The sequence below is a fragment of the Lichenostomus cassidix genome, chromosome 2 (assembly GCF_008360975.1).
Source record: "Lichenostomus cassidix isolate B80296 chromosome 2, HeHo_3.0, whole genome shotgun sequence".
NCBI lineage: Eukaryota > Metazoa > Chordata > Aves > Passeriformes > Meliphagidae > Lichenostomus > Lichenostomus cassidix.
Genome location: NC_139482.1, coordinates 51,891,945 through 51,906,956, shown reverse-complemented (window position 1 = coordinate 51,906,956; position 15,012 = coordinate 51,891,945). Strand labels below are relative to the sequence as shown.

Sequence of the window (15,012 nt, the reverse complement as noted above, 5' to 3'; positions counted from 1 at the left end):
AAGACAAGGTACATAAAATTTGCAACAATAAAAGTGCTGTAAGTATTAACTCAAGGCTGCAATTAAATGCTAAAGAGCAGAATAAAGCTTAGCTGAAACAGTTCGTCAATTAAGATGGTTCCAAATCAGCAAAGATACCTGTCTTAACAGTCCTTTAAGTTCTTTATCATGTTGGGTTTTTTTTAACTATTATTACTGCTGAGATACAAGCACTCATATCTCTATTGTACCTGATCTAGTCTGAAAATAGGCTGAAACCTAGGGCTCTCCCTGCATCTTTATTGCCCTTCTAGGGAATTTGAAACCAGGCCGCTCATAACATCCACCTGTCATTTCAGCAGACAAGGATGGCTCCTTATTAACAGAAATTTAGGCTGCCTGGTCTGCCCTGTGTCAGTCCTGTGCTCTCACCTGGCAGATGAGAGGCAATGGAAGCAGCCAGGCATAGCACGGTGGGGCTGAAGGGATGTGTGTGCTCTGAAGTACAGGGCATCCTGAAGATCTGCGTAAAAGCACCAGAGGTTTCTTTTGACAGCAAATAATGCAGGCAGCCAGCAGATTTGGCCTTGAGCCCAGCTATGCAAAGCAAACACTTGCAGAACTGCTTTAAGAGGGTCTGTGAAACAGGCTTTGATGTTAACAAAACTAAATGAACTTTAGCTTTATGTTGGATCTTCAGTAAATTTGTTCACACACTTAGTAGGAAATCATCCTGCCAGTAGTCACAGGGTCATATCTTTTTTCTTGCCTTGCAATCAGGCCATGTGATTTAAGCGACTTAGAGTATCTGGATGAAGAGTTCCACCAGAGCTTGCAGTGGATGAAGGATAACAATATCACAGATATCCTGGATCTAACCTTCACAGTGAACGAGGAGGTGTTTGGACAGGTGAGCACAGCTATGCAAAACATCTGAAAAGAAAATTTGAAGCTGACAAATTTGAGCATGATTAACATCTTTCTGTCAGAACAGATCCTTTAGCCTTTTAATAACATTTTCTTCTTCTACCTTCTGTTTCTTTCAAGCCACCTGTTCTAAGGCAGATGTTTATTCTTAGGGCGTATAATATACAATACCCGCCCCACTACAGGCCTATTGAGCCACACACTGATGAGCATGAGGAATTCTCTGGAGTGCAGCTCTTCTCTCCAGGGTGTAGTTCACACAGATGTGGCATTTGGTGAATGCAAACAATGAAACTTAATGTGACTGAAAGGATGGGTTAGGAGGGATAAAAAACTTTGACAGGTCGTGTAGGACCTGGCAACCCTCACCATTATTTTGTCTTATTAGACAAATAAGTTAATTTTGAACTGAAGAACCTGTTAGATTCTGTGTCTCTTACTTAACTTGCACCCACTTAACAACTTGGTATGGATGTCCATTTATTGTGCTTTCCACAGCTCGGCTCTACCTTGGTCAGACAATTCTCTGTAACCTGGCTGATCTGGGTCACTGTAGCCTTAAACAGAGTGCAACGCTGGCTTAAGTGCAGTCTGGCAACCAGAACAAATGTCTCCTGTGGGATTCTTTGGCTTGCACTGAAGCCCTGGTGATCTTTGCTGTTGCAACCCATGCTAGACTATAATTGTCTCTGGAAAGCTTTGAAGAACTTCAAAGCAATATTCAGACCATGATTAAGGATACTGAAAACTAGAGAGGCTGAAGAACCAAGCTCACCAAGCACTGCGGAAGCTCAGGGGATGTAGATAACTTGTAAGGAACAGACACACAGTGTCAAAGGGAGAGAGGGATCAGGTGGAATATACAGAGAATGGCTCTCAGCACTTGACAATAAAAAGTGTCTGGGAGGGGTTTACACCAAGCTAGGGTACTCTTGTGAGCTAGGGAAGAGTTAGACTAGTTTATGAGGGGAGGAATTCCAGCCCTGCAAGTTAAAGGGCTGCTCAGCTGTGAGCTTGAAGGTAACAGAAAGGAAGGTTTCAGGGGGCATATTAAAAACTGAATTTATCCTACATATAGTAAAAGGTTACAAAGGATGAGCAGAGTTAAGGGTAGTTGAAAAGGATGGCATAGGTGAATTGAAGTAGGAAGTCTCTGTAGGGACAATAACACTGTTTCTCCACAGACTCAAATGCAGGAGTTTTGCATGGACTTGGAACTGAGAGCTTGCATGACATTGAATTGACAGTACAGTGGTTTCCCTGGAAGGTATGGCTACAGAAGACTAATACTCAAAGACAGACAGAAATATACAAGACATATTCATACAGGCAGATGAGAGAAGTTTGTATTTACATGGGGAGACTACAAAGTTGAATCAGACCCTCAGCCTTAGTTGCCCTGGTGCATCTGAAGGTAATATTTGGCGCAATAATTACTTGTTATACTCTCCCCAAAGGAAAGAGCAAAACAGTTACATAGAAATCTGTTGTAGAAGAGATGGTTCCAAAGAGACTGAGAAAAAAAATCACAATCTGTTGTAGATACTGTGGTATGAAAGCAAAAGAACACCAAAATCCAGATTTTGATGCTAGCTCACGTGTTGTCTAGCACTTTGTTTCCTACACACTGGACACTAAGCTTGCTAGAACTAATGGTGGGGGGAATGGTTCTCGCTGTCAATTACAACTGTCAGAATCCAAGAGTCCCAAGTGAAAGTAAGATTTTCCCCTGAAATTTGCTAGGTGCTGACAGCAAAATAACAAAGAAATTGCAGTCACATTTTATGCTCACAGACGGATCCTAGTTGGAAATTCTTGCATGCCAGGAGTATCTGACCACTTAAATCTGTCTGAGCATTGCTTTGCTTGGTACACATGCAAGTGTAGATCACAGTGGGAGCTCTGCTAATATTTGGAAAGCTGGAATTCAAGGGCTTGGTAAAGGAAACCAGAAATACACTGAGTCCTTGAGAAGCTGTATAGTAGATGGTTACAGCCCTTTTGTCCTGCTTCCACAATGGCTTTATTATGGACCAGTCACTGCTGTTTTCATATTTTCTTTCTTCTCTCATCTCTCATGTATATTGAACTTCTAAGGCTTTCAGGCCAAATTCTCTTTCTTGGTACTTTCTTAATTCAAATTTACTCCTAATGAATTCCAGCCTTCTTACATACTGGAACCCAGAGCATTCCTGTAAGAGCAGTGATAGAATGTCACATCAAGCATTACACATTTTTACTGGTGGGGACTAAATGACAATTTGAGAATTTCACTTATAAGACAGAGATGTGCCAGTTGCTTGTGACCCAAAGTATTTTCTCATGCTTTTAGCCAGTGAAAAGTTTTCTTCCAGGCCTTCCTCTGGGCTCTCTATGTGGATACAGTCTGTTTCTCAGCCCTGGAAATTGTTCCCATCAGGTAAAAGGAATGAGCTAGACTGGCTGAAATGTCTCCTTGCTGCTCTGAAACTTTATTCTGACTTGTAGCTCACAGCTGTGGTTAATGCCTCTAAGAACAAAATTCCCAAAACAGGGACACATTGCTATTGATTGCTGGCCTCCAATTATAGATAACTAATTGTATCTGAATTTATATGGATAATGAGAAGTTGAAGAAATCAACAGTTTTCTAGGTGTTTGTGGGAAATCTTTCAGGAGATGTAGGACATCTGGGCTTATGGTTGTGTTTAAAGCTAGACAGAATTTAGTCTTTGGTTTTGCAGATATATCTTAATGCCTCACAGCCTTGAAGGATACAGCATGGCAGCTGGTCCCAAGACTTCCTTTCTGGACAATGCAGCATTGCTTGTATAATGGTGATGCAATGATTTATGTTTGGGAATTTAACCTGAACCAACTAAGAAATTCTAACTCCTTCCATCCAGCTTTACTTGTTCTTGCTGTTTCTCAACAAAGCTACAGATTAGATGACTCAGTCAATGTTTCTTAATACATAATATTGCAATAGGTCCCTCAAGTAAAGTGACCTAAATACTGCCAATGCTGTGTGCTGTCTGTTGGGCTAATAAATAGATAATAATATAAATAATAACAGTAATGAATATGTATTCATGCAGTTCCTTTGCTGTCTGTGCTGGACATCATTGTTATAGCAGCATAAAACTGAAGAGGAGAGCAAAATATTCTTCCTTTTAAAACCACTAAATTGAATGTGAAAATAATTGCAAGACAAGTATAATTTTCTGTCACAAATGAGAAGTAGTATGTGCTTGCTGGGTAGAATCCAGATTGATTCCTTAAATCATTTCTCAATCTCAAGCCTTAGTAACCCAAGCCAACTAAATTAACCATTAAAATGCAATGAAATGCTGCAGCTCTTTCTTAAAATAAAGAAAAGTTATTTACAGTATAAACACTTCTCAGGTTTGGATGGCTGATACAAAACTCTGAATCCCACAATGACTGTGTGTTATCTGTGTAAGGTTGCTGTACAGGTCTTGTTTTAGGTAGTGTATTGGGACTATTCATTTTATGATAATTTCTTTGGCTGGTGGCATTTCTGAGTAAACACTTTTACTAGCACTTGGAGAAAAGTAACACTTGCTGCCTAAGAGACAAGTAGGTATCCCTTCCAGCTGGCAAAGCAGTCTGTCTGTTCTAGTACTGTGATTGCCTCTCCATCCTGTTGCTTGGTTAATCTCATGTTTGAAACAGAAGATGATCCATACATTGCTGCAGCACTGTTTATCTTTGTTCTGTAGGTGACAGAGAGAGAGTTGAAATCTGGAGGGGCAAATACAGCAGTGACAGAAAAGAACAAAAAAGAGTACATTGAGAGAATGGTTAAGTGGCGAGTGGAACGAGGAGTGGTTCAGCAAACAGAGGCCCTGGTCCGTGGCTTCTACGAAGTAAGTAACAAAGTGACTCTTCCACAGTCATCCCTTCTTCATCTGAATGAGAGTACCCCCGGGTTAAACTGTGTGTCATTAGCGCCCTAGAGAATAGCTGAACAGACCCAAACAGCAAGGAATTGGAGTTCTTGGACCTGTAGAGGCAGAGACCTTGGATATGGCATGCTTAGCATTAAGGGAGAAAGGAAAGAAATGTTCCTTCTGAATATGATAAAGCAGCATGGTCAAGAGGACACTGCTTTCCATTTGTACAGTTAGAAAAGTAGGCATTTGCAAATTTTGTTCTATGCTGTTGTGATTTTGGGTTAGTGTTAAGGGTCCCTGACAAAGGAAAATTGTGAAGAATTCTACACTTTGATGAGAAGCGGATGAAATACACTGTATCTTTAGGGATTTATTCCAGTAAAGTCAGTCCTTGAGTGCTGTCCAAGTTGTTATCTTGCTGGTATTCCTGGATGCTGCTCTATTGTTGTCCCTGGATTTTGCAATTTATCTTTGCTAAAGGCTTGAATCTGAGAATATCTTTCTGGCAGAGCTGCTTCAAGGACTGGGTGAAAACCTGTTGCTTTGCTGACCAACCCATGTAGTCACCTATTCTTGCCCCTCCCTAATCATATGCTAACATGTGAATGCAAACATTCAAACTGTGTCAGGATAAAGAGATGGCCACCAGACCCATTTATGAGACTTTGCGTTTGTTTCATTTCCAGTCTGAAACTATACTTACAAATGTTTTTTGTTCCAGGTTGTAGACTCCAGGCTTGTCTCTGTTTTTGATGCCAGAGAACTGGAACTAGTTATAGCTGGCACTGCAGAAATAGATCTCAATGACTGGCGGAACAACACAGAATATCGTGGAGGTAAATTGCCTGCTCATGCTTAGCGCTACCTTGACTGTTTCAGTTTAAAACATAGAAGTCGTGGTCCATCTTTTCCTTCTGTCTTTCCTAAGGGAAATGCTTTATTTTGTCCAGGAAGTTATTGTAAAGAATAACTTCTCAAATAAAACAAGTTAGATCTCAGGTTTGGATTTCTATCCAGATTTTATCCGTTCAATTCCTGCAGATTTAGCAGGAGTTTAGACTATTAAGGATAGAGAAGGATTTGCAGAATTAGATCTAAATGTTACAAGTCATCTAAGATGACTATAACTGAACTCCTGGCCTCACAGAAAGTAGTTCCACAAGTCCTCCTGGCTTCAGCAGGGAGCTGAAATCAAGAGCTGAATTTCACAGTTCCCAATTACATTTCAACTACATACAGACTTTGCTTTACTGTCCCCTCAGCCTAAACTATGTCAAGTTGGATGTTTTTCCTTTCTCTACTGTTTGGCCTGGTTTTGCTTTAAACAATGATTTATCCAGGCTGTCTTGGATGGAAAAAATGTGAAATACACCAGTTCTGCACCACAAATGGAAAGTCCCTGAGGTTCACATATCCTCCCCTGAAATACAAGGTTTCACTCTTTGCTGGTCACTGCTTAGCCTTTGGGTTACCTTGAAATGTTCAGCTCGCCACAAGCACAGCTGGTCCCCAAAGTGATTCTCCTCCTACATTTTTCTGTTTAGCTTTTGAAACAGATTCAGCCTGGGTATATGGTGGCTTTCACTAGCACAAACCAAGGCACAGAACCCCTCAGATGGGAAGCTTGCCAGAGAAGTGCTTGTGGCAGCAAACTCCTCTCCATATGTCAAACACTATTGCAATCCAAAAGAGAATTTATTTGGGAACTAGAAATTGTTAAGTCGTTAAGACTCACACTGTGTGGCATATTGCAGCTGGTCTTTAATGTCTCATGCATGTAAACCCTGTTCTTGCCAAGGGGTTTGTGAGAGACCTGTGTACCTCAAGTATAATTTGTGTTTCAGTATTTGAAATGAGTTAGTAATATTACAGTATCCACAGCCAGGATGAAATGGAAGCTGAGACCTACTGCTCTGGAAGAACAAGGTAGCTTTCTAGGCCAGGATCTTTCCAGTAGGAGACCTACTGCCCCATGCTAATGGGAACATATTTCAGCGTTGCACTTCCCAGTTAGGAGGAAGTGATTTTAATTTCTCTTGCTTGGTGTAGGTTACCATGATGGACACATAGTGATACGGTGGTTCTGGGCAGCTGTGGAAAGGTTTAACAACGAGCAGAGGCTGCGGTTGTTGCAGTTCGTCACAGGAACATCGAGTGTGCCATACGAGGGCTTTGCTGCTCTCCGAGGGAGCAACGGCCTGCGGCGCTTCTGTATAGAGAAGTGGGGGAAAATAACCTCCCTCCCAAGGTAGGTCCCAACCAGGATTTTGTACCAGAATTGCTGTGAGAAACATAGTCCTGGTACTTTGTTGCATCTCTCTGCCAGTTAGAGATAATGAATACAGTAAGGACACCTAAAAAAACCCAGCAAAAAAACCCCAATTATCAGTTTGTTCTGTAATTGCATTCAGAGAAAAGTGTTTTCTTTTGCTGCCTTTTTGATTTTAGGCTCAATTTAAACTACCTGGAATACTTGGAAATGGTTAAGATAAAGATTTCCATAGATCCAAACCTACTTCTCTTATTTTAATTCTAGAACAGATCCAGACCAGCAGGAGCCTGTCAACTGATTCTATTCCCTTTACTTCCAAAGTGCAAGTAAAAATACTTGTGAATTTGCAGAGACATGAAAGCCAAAATCTGTCTCTGAGTTTTGGCTAGACATCTGAGTGTAATCCCTTAATTTGGTCTGATGGTTCCCTTTTTTGTAATGAAGAAGCTTAGTGAGGGAACTTCAGACCATGTGGTGACAATATCCAATTTGTTGCATCTAGTTCAGTCAGCCAACTAGGAACAAATGAGTTATAATGTCATACAGAATCAACAGAGTTGGCAGTACTTCCCAAAGGAGGGGTCATCTTCCTTTTCAGAACAAAGGGACAGGAGCACAAAGGGGTGGACTTGCCTCGGGCCACCCAAGAGAGCCATGGCACAGCCAGTGATGGATTCAGCTTTGAGTTCTGCTTTATCTTTATGCTTTATCACTTTATGGGTTACCAGCACTCATCCTGCCTTCCTGAACTAAGTCACTTTTTCTTGAATGTCCTGACAGCTGCCTGAGGCTCTGCCCCATTGGGATTAAAGAGCATTTCAGTGCTTCTGAGATACTTTGGCTACAGTGGCCCTTTTACATCACATTTACCCTCCAAAGGATGCTTTCTTCCCGCTTTTATCATTTGCTTTCAGCTACACTCCAAAAGAGGCCACTTTATGGCACAGAGGAAAAATTTCATCTCATAGACCTCACAAGTATACTCAGACAATCAATTAACAAAGGGTCTGGTCCAGTTTTCTCATTACTTGCTCTTCATGTTGTTTACCCAGAAACACACTATAAGATACGGACTTGAGGAAACCTCTGGAGTCCTCTGGAGAGGGGAGGTCCAAATCTGGTCACCCTCTCAGTCCAAGCCTGCTCAAGCACATGTTTATACAGTGAGAATATGCAGAAACTGGACCCAGGGCATTCAGAGCTGACATCTTAGGTGGACTCCCTCTAAAGACAGGAAGTGGGAGTGTTTTTAAGGAATCTCACCTGAACACAGGCTTTTGAAATAGCTCACCTGAGTCACTGCTGGTACATTTGGATTTATGTCCATCTACCATAAAGACTCTACAGAGATTATATGGAGAGCTAGAGCCCACGTGAAGCTGGATGTGGGCACTGAGAATTGGAACTTGATGAAAACATGTAAGATCAGTGAGATGACTCATGCCCTCTGAGCTTCAGCCAGCAATGTGGTAAGAAAGCCTGAGAGCAACAGTTTGCTATTTGTAGTCCAGATCCTCCTTTTGCAGTATATATATATATATATGTGTGTGTGTGTGTATATATATATATATATAGTCAGGTTCTATGTAAGGGTTTCAGAGCTTACCGAGGGCATTCCTGCCTGTAGACAGTCAGCAACCAGCAGTCACAGACTTTGCAGCATTTCTATAGAGCTCTCTTTGCACTCCTTCTGGGGTGGAAAGGGGCACGAAGGGAGGGTGGACCTTGGGGCATGCACAGAAAATGCCCTGGGCTGACTCATCAAGTTCTGAAAAGGTAATTGGCCTCTTTCTGCTCCGCTTAACTTTCTTTGTGAATCTAGGCATTACTTCTGACCCAGATTCAGTTAGCCCCAAGATATTCATGTTAAGGGTTTTTTGTTTGTCTGCTGATCACCAAATGAGTTGCTCTGCCTGAAAGATGCCTCCTTTCTAGGTGAAAGTTGGTAGCACCTTTTAGAAGTCTTAGAGCTCTACATTCATTTTAGCCAGGGGAAAATGAAATAACACTTGCTCATGGGGAATAAACACAGCTTGATCACCGTGAATTATTGCCTGCATTTTTATAAAATTATGGGGTGCTGCCAAGTATACACAGTGCTAAGAAATGCGTAAAACACACAGGCTAAACCTGGAGGTTCCCTAGATCCTTAGTTAAGCAACTAAATTAGTATTATTTAAAACTTGGTTTTTAAATACCTGATTATGGTTTGCCCATGTTTATTTAGATTTATTTACGTACTTAAGACTTACAGGCTAAAAAAAAAAGTCATGCATCATATCCTGTCGGCCTTTTAGCCCCCGTGAGATGACTGTAACTAACTTTAGCTGTTTAAAGTAAACCACAACAAATTTTCTTTTCACTCTAAAGTGTTGAGAACTTTTACCTCTATCAGGAGAGTCCATGACTCTTACTCTATTCCCTTACTTCTGCTCCAAATGGCTGAAGTAGTTACACAAATCTTCCTTATACCCTGCCCTTACACTTTGGCAATGGACCATGCGACTACCATTTGCTTACAGTGAGCAAAGATGTGCTAACACCTAAACTACTCTAGTTCTGTTTGCACTTGTAACAGCAACATGGCACGCCCAGAAAAGAGGCATGGTGTAAATAGCTAAAATAAAACACTTTTTAAAGAAGAAGCACTAATACATGAGACTTAGAGTGCTTCTTTTGAAAGCACTAAGGAGAAGGAAGATTTTTTCAGGAAGGTAATATCTAGTAATTTCATTCTAAATTGGTGGCTTTGTTCATTAGTTCCCTGCACAAACAGGGTAATTGTGGTGTAATATGTTCATCTAAGACAAAGAAGAGTAAGATAACACCAGTATTTTATCTCTGGAGTGTGCACATGTGCCAGACACATTATGCCTATCTATATTTACTTTTGAGATCACGTACATTAGAAAGCTGAGGCACCATACAACTCAGGGATGCTGCTTTAATCCCAGATCTCCAGACGATGACCCTAAAGCAGGTTCCAAGGAGACTGCCAGCTTTTCAGTTCTGTCAGTGTAAATCTGCATCATGGGTTCTTCCAAACTGGTGTAGCTTGTCATATAAAATAACAGGTTCAATCATTTGTTCATCAAGGTTGAGTTTTACTCTCCCTATCTAATATGCAAAGCTTTGCCCCAAAATGAAGTGTTACACATTTAACTGGTTGCCTGAGTAGAGATGGTTGAAGAATTCTTGCAGCTATAGCCTCTTCTGAAGCAGGAAGCCTCTCTTCGCCTCTCTTAGGTCGTGCAGGTCTTTTAAATGGAATCAGTTTTAGTAGTAGTTCTGCAAGAATGGATTCCTGTTTCCTACCAAACATTAATGAAAAACCACTGGTTTTCTGGCTGGAATAACATAGCTTCATCTGGTACCATGGGAGCAAAACTCCTGGCCCAAAACACACCTGTACTAAGAACTAGCAGTGCTTTCTGCTATAGCTATAGTGACAGCAGTTCAGTCTTTCTACATCCTCAGTTGGCAAAAGTGTTCGGAACCTACAGATGCCACTGTCCCACCTTCTGCTTGCACCCCTCACCTGGCAAAAGCTCCTGCCAGCTCTAAGATCATGTCTGTTTGAGTGTCAAGTAAGTAAGGACCTCAGTATGTATCCCAGAGATTTCAAATAATCACATTTCATGCAATGAGGTCACTTTTCCCAACAGTGCTGAGCTGCAACTACTCTTTCATCAGAACAGATTTTCATTCAGCAGTGTAGTGTGTGTTATGTATGATGCAGATTACCAGTGCTAGTAAATATCCGATATTTTGTAAGAGAATTCTGTCCCTCTCCATTGGGTGATCAAGCATTTAATCACCACAGAATTAATGCAATAATTTCAAAAATATCGTATGTGACTATAAAGAACTTTATTCTCACAATTTCCTTCTTTCCCAATGGACTGAATGCATGGGCTTTGCTTCCTCTTACCTTTCCTTATATCCCATCTCTCATCTCTTTCCCCTTTTTTCAAATACAACAGCAATATCAGCTACAAGTCTACATTCATCTATTAATCACTGATTCCTAGACAGCACAGAAGTGTTCCTTCTTACAGGCAAAAGTAACAAAAGCTGCTACTTGTGAGTTCTGAGATAAATACAGAGGGGCTTGTGGTTTCATTTCAAGGAACCAAGGTGAAAAGGAGAACTGCCTGGTTTCTGCCTGACAGGCATATTTATGGTAGAATGCATGTCTTATTTTAGTAGATAAGTTCAAGCTATAATTAAGATAGGAGGGGGTTCTGTGCCCTCTTTTACTGCCTTTGGACTCTCATCTTTATGGGGAAAAAAGGAAGTGACAAAGAAAAGAAGAATGCAAAAATCTTAAAATCTTATACTCAGAATTTTGAGGAACAATTCTTAGTAAGAAGAGAAATAGCATAGCACTCTGAACAGTAAGCAAGATTAAAGGTTCAAGTCCACCAAAACAATACCAAGCAATAAAGATAGACTGCCAGGAAGAATGAAATTTAAAGTGGTCCATTTACTGGGTAACTTACTGGAGGATAAGGGCATACAAGGGTCAGAGTTGATTTACATGACTTTATCTTGCATTTTTTTCTGGAGAAGCCAGAACCCTTCCAATAAAAGCCCTTACCAATCTAATTCCAGGCCTCACATTCCCTGAACACCCTCTCAAATGTCAGCAGGCTTATGTGGTAGGAGGCTTAAATCAAGGGAAGAAATATTTTCTCATTTCTGTGACTACTTCTTGCACTACTGATGTAATGTTTTCACCCTAGTATGTGCAGCAAGTGTCCCCTGGATTATGCTTACTGTAGTCACTCTCAGTGGGATCAGCAGTAGGAGGCCAACACAATTCTGGAAGAATTTACCCCTTTGGAGGATGGGGCACAGTTGGAGAACAGTGGGTATTATGGAAAGTATCACTGCCTCTTAATTGCCCTGTGTACTGCAGTATCACACAAAATATGATGTAAACCAGACAGTTTTGCGCATAATTATCTTTATGTAAGATTGAGTGGGCTTCACAGGCATCATTGGAGTTGCAGTAGATCCACATTAGTTTCACAAACCAGAATATGAACTCAGGTTTTGCCCTTAGCAATATATTGTGGTTTGCACCATAAGTAGGTAGAAGGATAAAACTAACCTGGATAGTGCTTCTGAAATGCTGTTTTCATTTCAAATTTGACCTTTTTTTTGGAGTGCAAGGATTTTTTTCTGTAAAGTTGTTGAGCAGGAGAACATGAGAGTGTTGCTCGGCAAAATGTTTCAGTGTTTCTAGACACATTAACATTTTTTCCTTTCTTCGCTCCCTGCAATAAATTCCTTGAGACCTTCTACAGAGGAACCCACATCTGTAAACCTTATAGTAAGAAAAGGAATTGGTCTTTTTTCTGAGTTTTACTAGGTCAAGGATGACTAAAAGTCAAGAGCATTGCAAGGTTGTTTCATAACCAGTGTGAAATCAGATAATGATCAGTCAAGATGAATGTCTGCAAGAAAGTAAACACCAGAGTCAGTGGCTGTGGATACATCTGCACCACACAACGGGATGCACAACAGCAATGCCATTGTCTCAAACAGTTCAATGTGCCGTGTTAAAGTACCATACAGAGGTCTGGTTCTGCAAAACTACATTAGCAGAACCCACACCTGAGCCACCACAGCTATGCTGCTTCCAGTTCTGGAGCCAGGCAGCTGAGCTCCTCAAGACCAGCTGTGTCTGCATGGGGTGTCTTGCCTGTGATAAACATGTTCTGAGTGGACTGCAAGCATCCTTCTTAACTGAGAGTGGTTGATACGTATTGGCAATGGATTGTAGAAACAACTTATATTGCCAAAGATTGCTGAGATAAACAATAAACAGTGCAGTACTACTTATGGATAATACACGTGAGCTGCCATGTTTCATTTCAAAAGATGAATTAAATAATGGCTTTATTAATGTTCCTTTTTCACTAACTCAAGCGTCTCCAGCTCATTTCCACAAATTCTGTGTTTATTGTACTCTCTCTGATGCTGACTAACAAGTCTTCATTCAGAAGAAGAAAAAGGATGGTAAAAGCTCTCCTAATTGAAATTCTGTGATGCTGTGAAGGTTGTGTGCCTCTGGCTATTTCAGTTGCCTGATTGCTTTTAATGATTTACCATTGGTGCTTGATAAAACTTTCCCTCTGAATCTACAAGTCTCAGGCCATCCCATCTACTAGTATTATGTCTTTCCTACTTTGTGGGTGGCCTAAGAGATTACTAGCATGGTTTCATGTAGTTTTCTCCAAGATAGCTCTGCAGCTTTGGTTTAACAGAAATAGCATTGAGTTAAAGTATGAGATAGAAGAGCTATAAGTAAAATAACTCCATGGCTTCTAAAAATACTAGGGGCCAGAAGCTTAGATATTGTTAGCCATTGAGGCTACATTTCCTTCTGTACAGTTTTGTCAGTTCACATTTATCAGAGTAAGGAAGAGGAAATAGAAATATTGCTAGCATCATGCAAAACTCTAACCTGATTGAAAAAAACTGAAACTATTTTATTGAAAATGTGCCACTACAACACCCATTAGTTGAATGTGCTGTGCGTTTTCTCAGTCAGTAGAAATGGCTGAAGTGTTGGGGCAGGGACAGTTTCTTTACTCCACATTTGTATAGCACCTCACTAAGTGAAGTGCAGTCTGTCTCTGGGTCTAATTGCTGGTGCCAGAAAAGCTGCAACAGGGTGAAGGCATGGATGGAACTCATTCCATGGCTTCTTTTGAAGGTGATGCCAATGTAAATATAATGGTGGGTAAATATAGTGGTAAAACTGGGGGAAGAGCTGGTCATCAAGTTTGCCGCTTGCTCTGCACAGAATATTTTGCCTTTGTCTTGGGTACTACAAGTAAATAACATTTAAAGGCCAGATTTGCAGCAGATGGCCAACAGATGACTTGCAGGAACATTTTCAGCAGCCTTCCTTCCTCAGTTAGCAGATCCCTGAATGGTCTTTTAGCAGTCAGGCCTGCCTCACTGCAAACACATGCTGAGCCCATTCTGTCACTATAGTCCATCACATTGTGTTTGTCCACTGGTGCAAAACTTATTGGCAGCTCATGTTGGATGTATAGATGAGTGCCATTTTTTAAAGAAGTCTTGAAGCAACCAAAATTATAGTAGTGAACTTTTATATCAGGCGCTAAACCCAAGCTCCTCAGTGACCTCCAGCATTTTCTGTCAAGACCCGTACAAGATCTCTGCAACATCTGAAGAAGGGATATCAGATGTTGATACTTGTCTCTTCTATATGAAGTATTCATGCGTATGTGCACATACATTTCAGTACCTCATATTCTGATGGAATTCAAGAGTTTTACTTTGAATGAACTTGAATGTTTTGAGTCTCAGTAGGAACTAGTTTTCTCAATACTTATTTTCTCAAGATTTTTAGATTAAGCTTAACATACAGCATATTTTCCTTTTGCAGGGCACACACATGTTTCAACCGTTTGGATCTTCCACCTTACCCCTCATATTCTATGCTGTATGAAAAGCTGCTGACAGCTGTTGAAGAAACTAGCACCTTTGGACTTGAATGAGGGGGTTCAGGCACTTCTGGTGTTTTTATGGCTGATGATGTCACCTTTTCTGTCCACCATCATTTGATCTTGGTTTCCCATGGTTTTATTTTTGAAAACAAAACAAAAATCAAGATTAACAAAAGCTGTGCATGAAGAACTGCTGCCCTCTACGATCTAACCTTCATGCTTTTATCCTCTGTTTCCAATGGACTGCTAGTCTGTATGCAATAGAAAAACAACTGTCGCAAGGTTTCTGTATATCTCTACATACCTCCATTAATAACAATGAAAATACAAATGCAAGTTACATTACACTTGACCAAATGTTAATAAATGTTTACTTCCTCCTACGTTGATTAAAAAATAAAAAAAAAACCTCATCAAGCATTCCAAGCTTTTATATATCTGTATCTTC

General features: G+C 40.6%; 1 protein-coding gene across 6 annotated transcripts in view; it reads left to right on the top strand.

Moving 5' to 3' along the window:
* Window positions 1–14,977, top strand: part of HECW1 (HECT, C2 and WW domain containing E3 ubiquitin protein ligase 1) — a 250,791-nt gene extending 235,814 nt beyond the window's left edge. For all 6 annotated transcript variants that reach the window (XM_085051546.1, XM_085051545.1, XM_085051541.1 and 3 more), the window contains 5 exons: window positions 760–889; window positions 4,629–4,775; window positions 5,524–5,638; window positions 6,852–7,050; window positions 14,504–14,977. In XM_085051546.1, the coding sequence (XP_084907672.1) occupies window positions 760–889; window positions 4,629–4,775; window positions 5,524–5,638; window positions 6,852–7,050; window positions 14,504–14,615 (703 nt within the window). In that variant the 3' untranslated portion in view covers window positions 14,616–14,977. The remainder of the gene's footprint in view (window positions 1–759; window positions 890–4,628; window positions 4,776–5,523; window positions 5,639–6,851; window positions 7,051–14,503) is intronic.
* The last annotated feature ends 35 nt before the right edge of the window (window positions 14,978–15,012 follow it).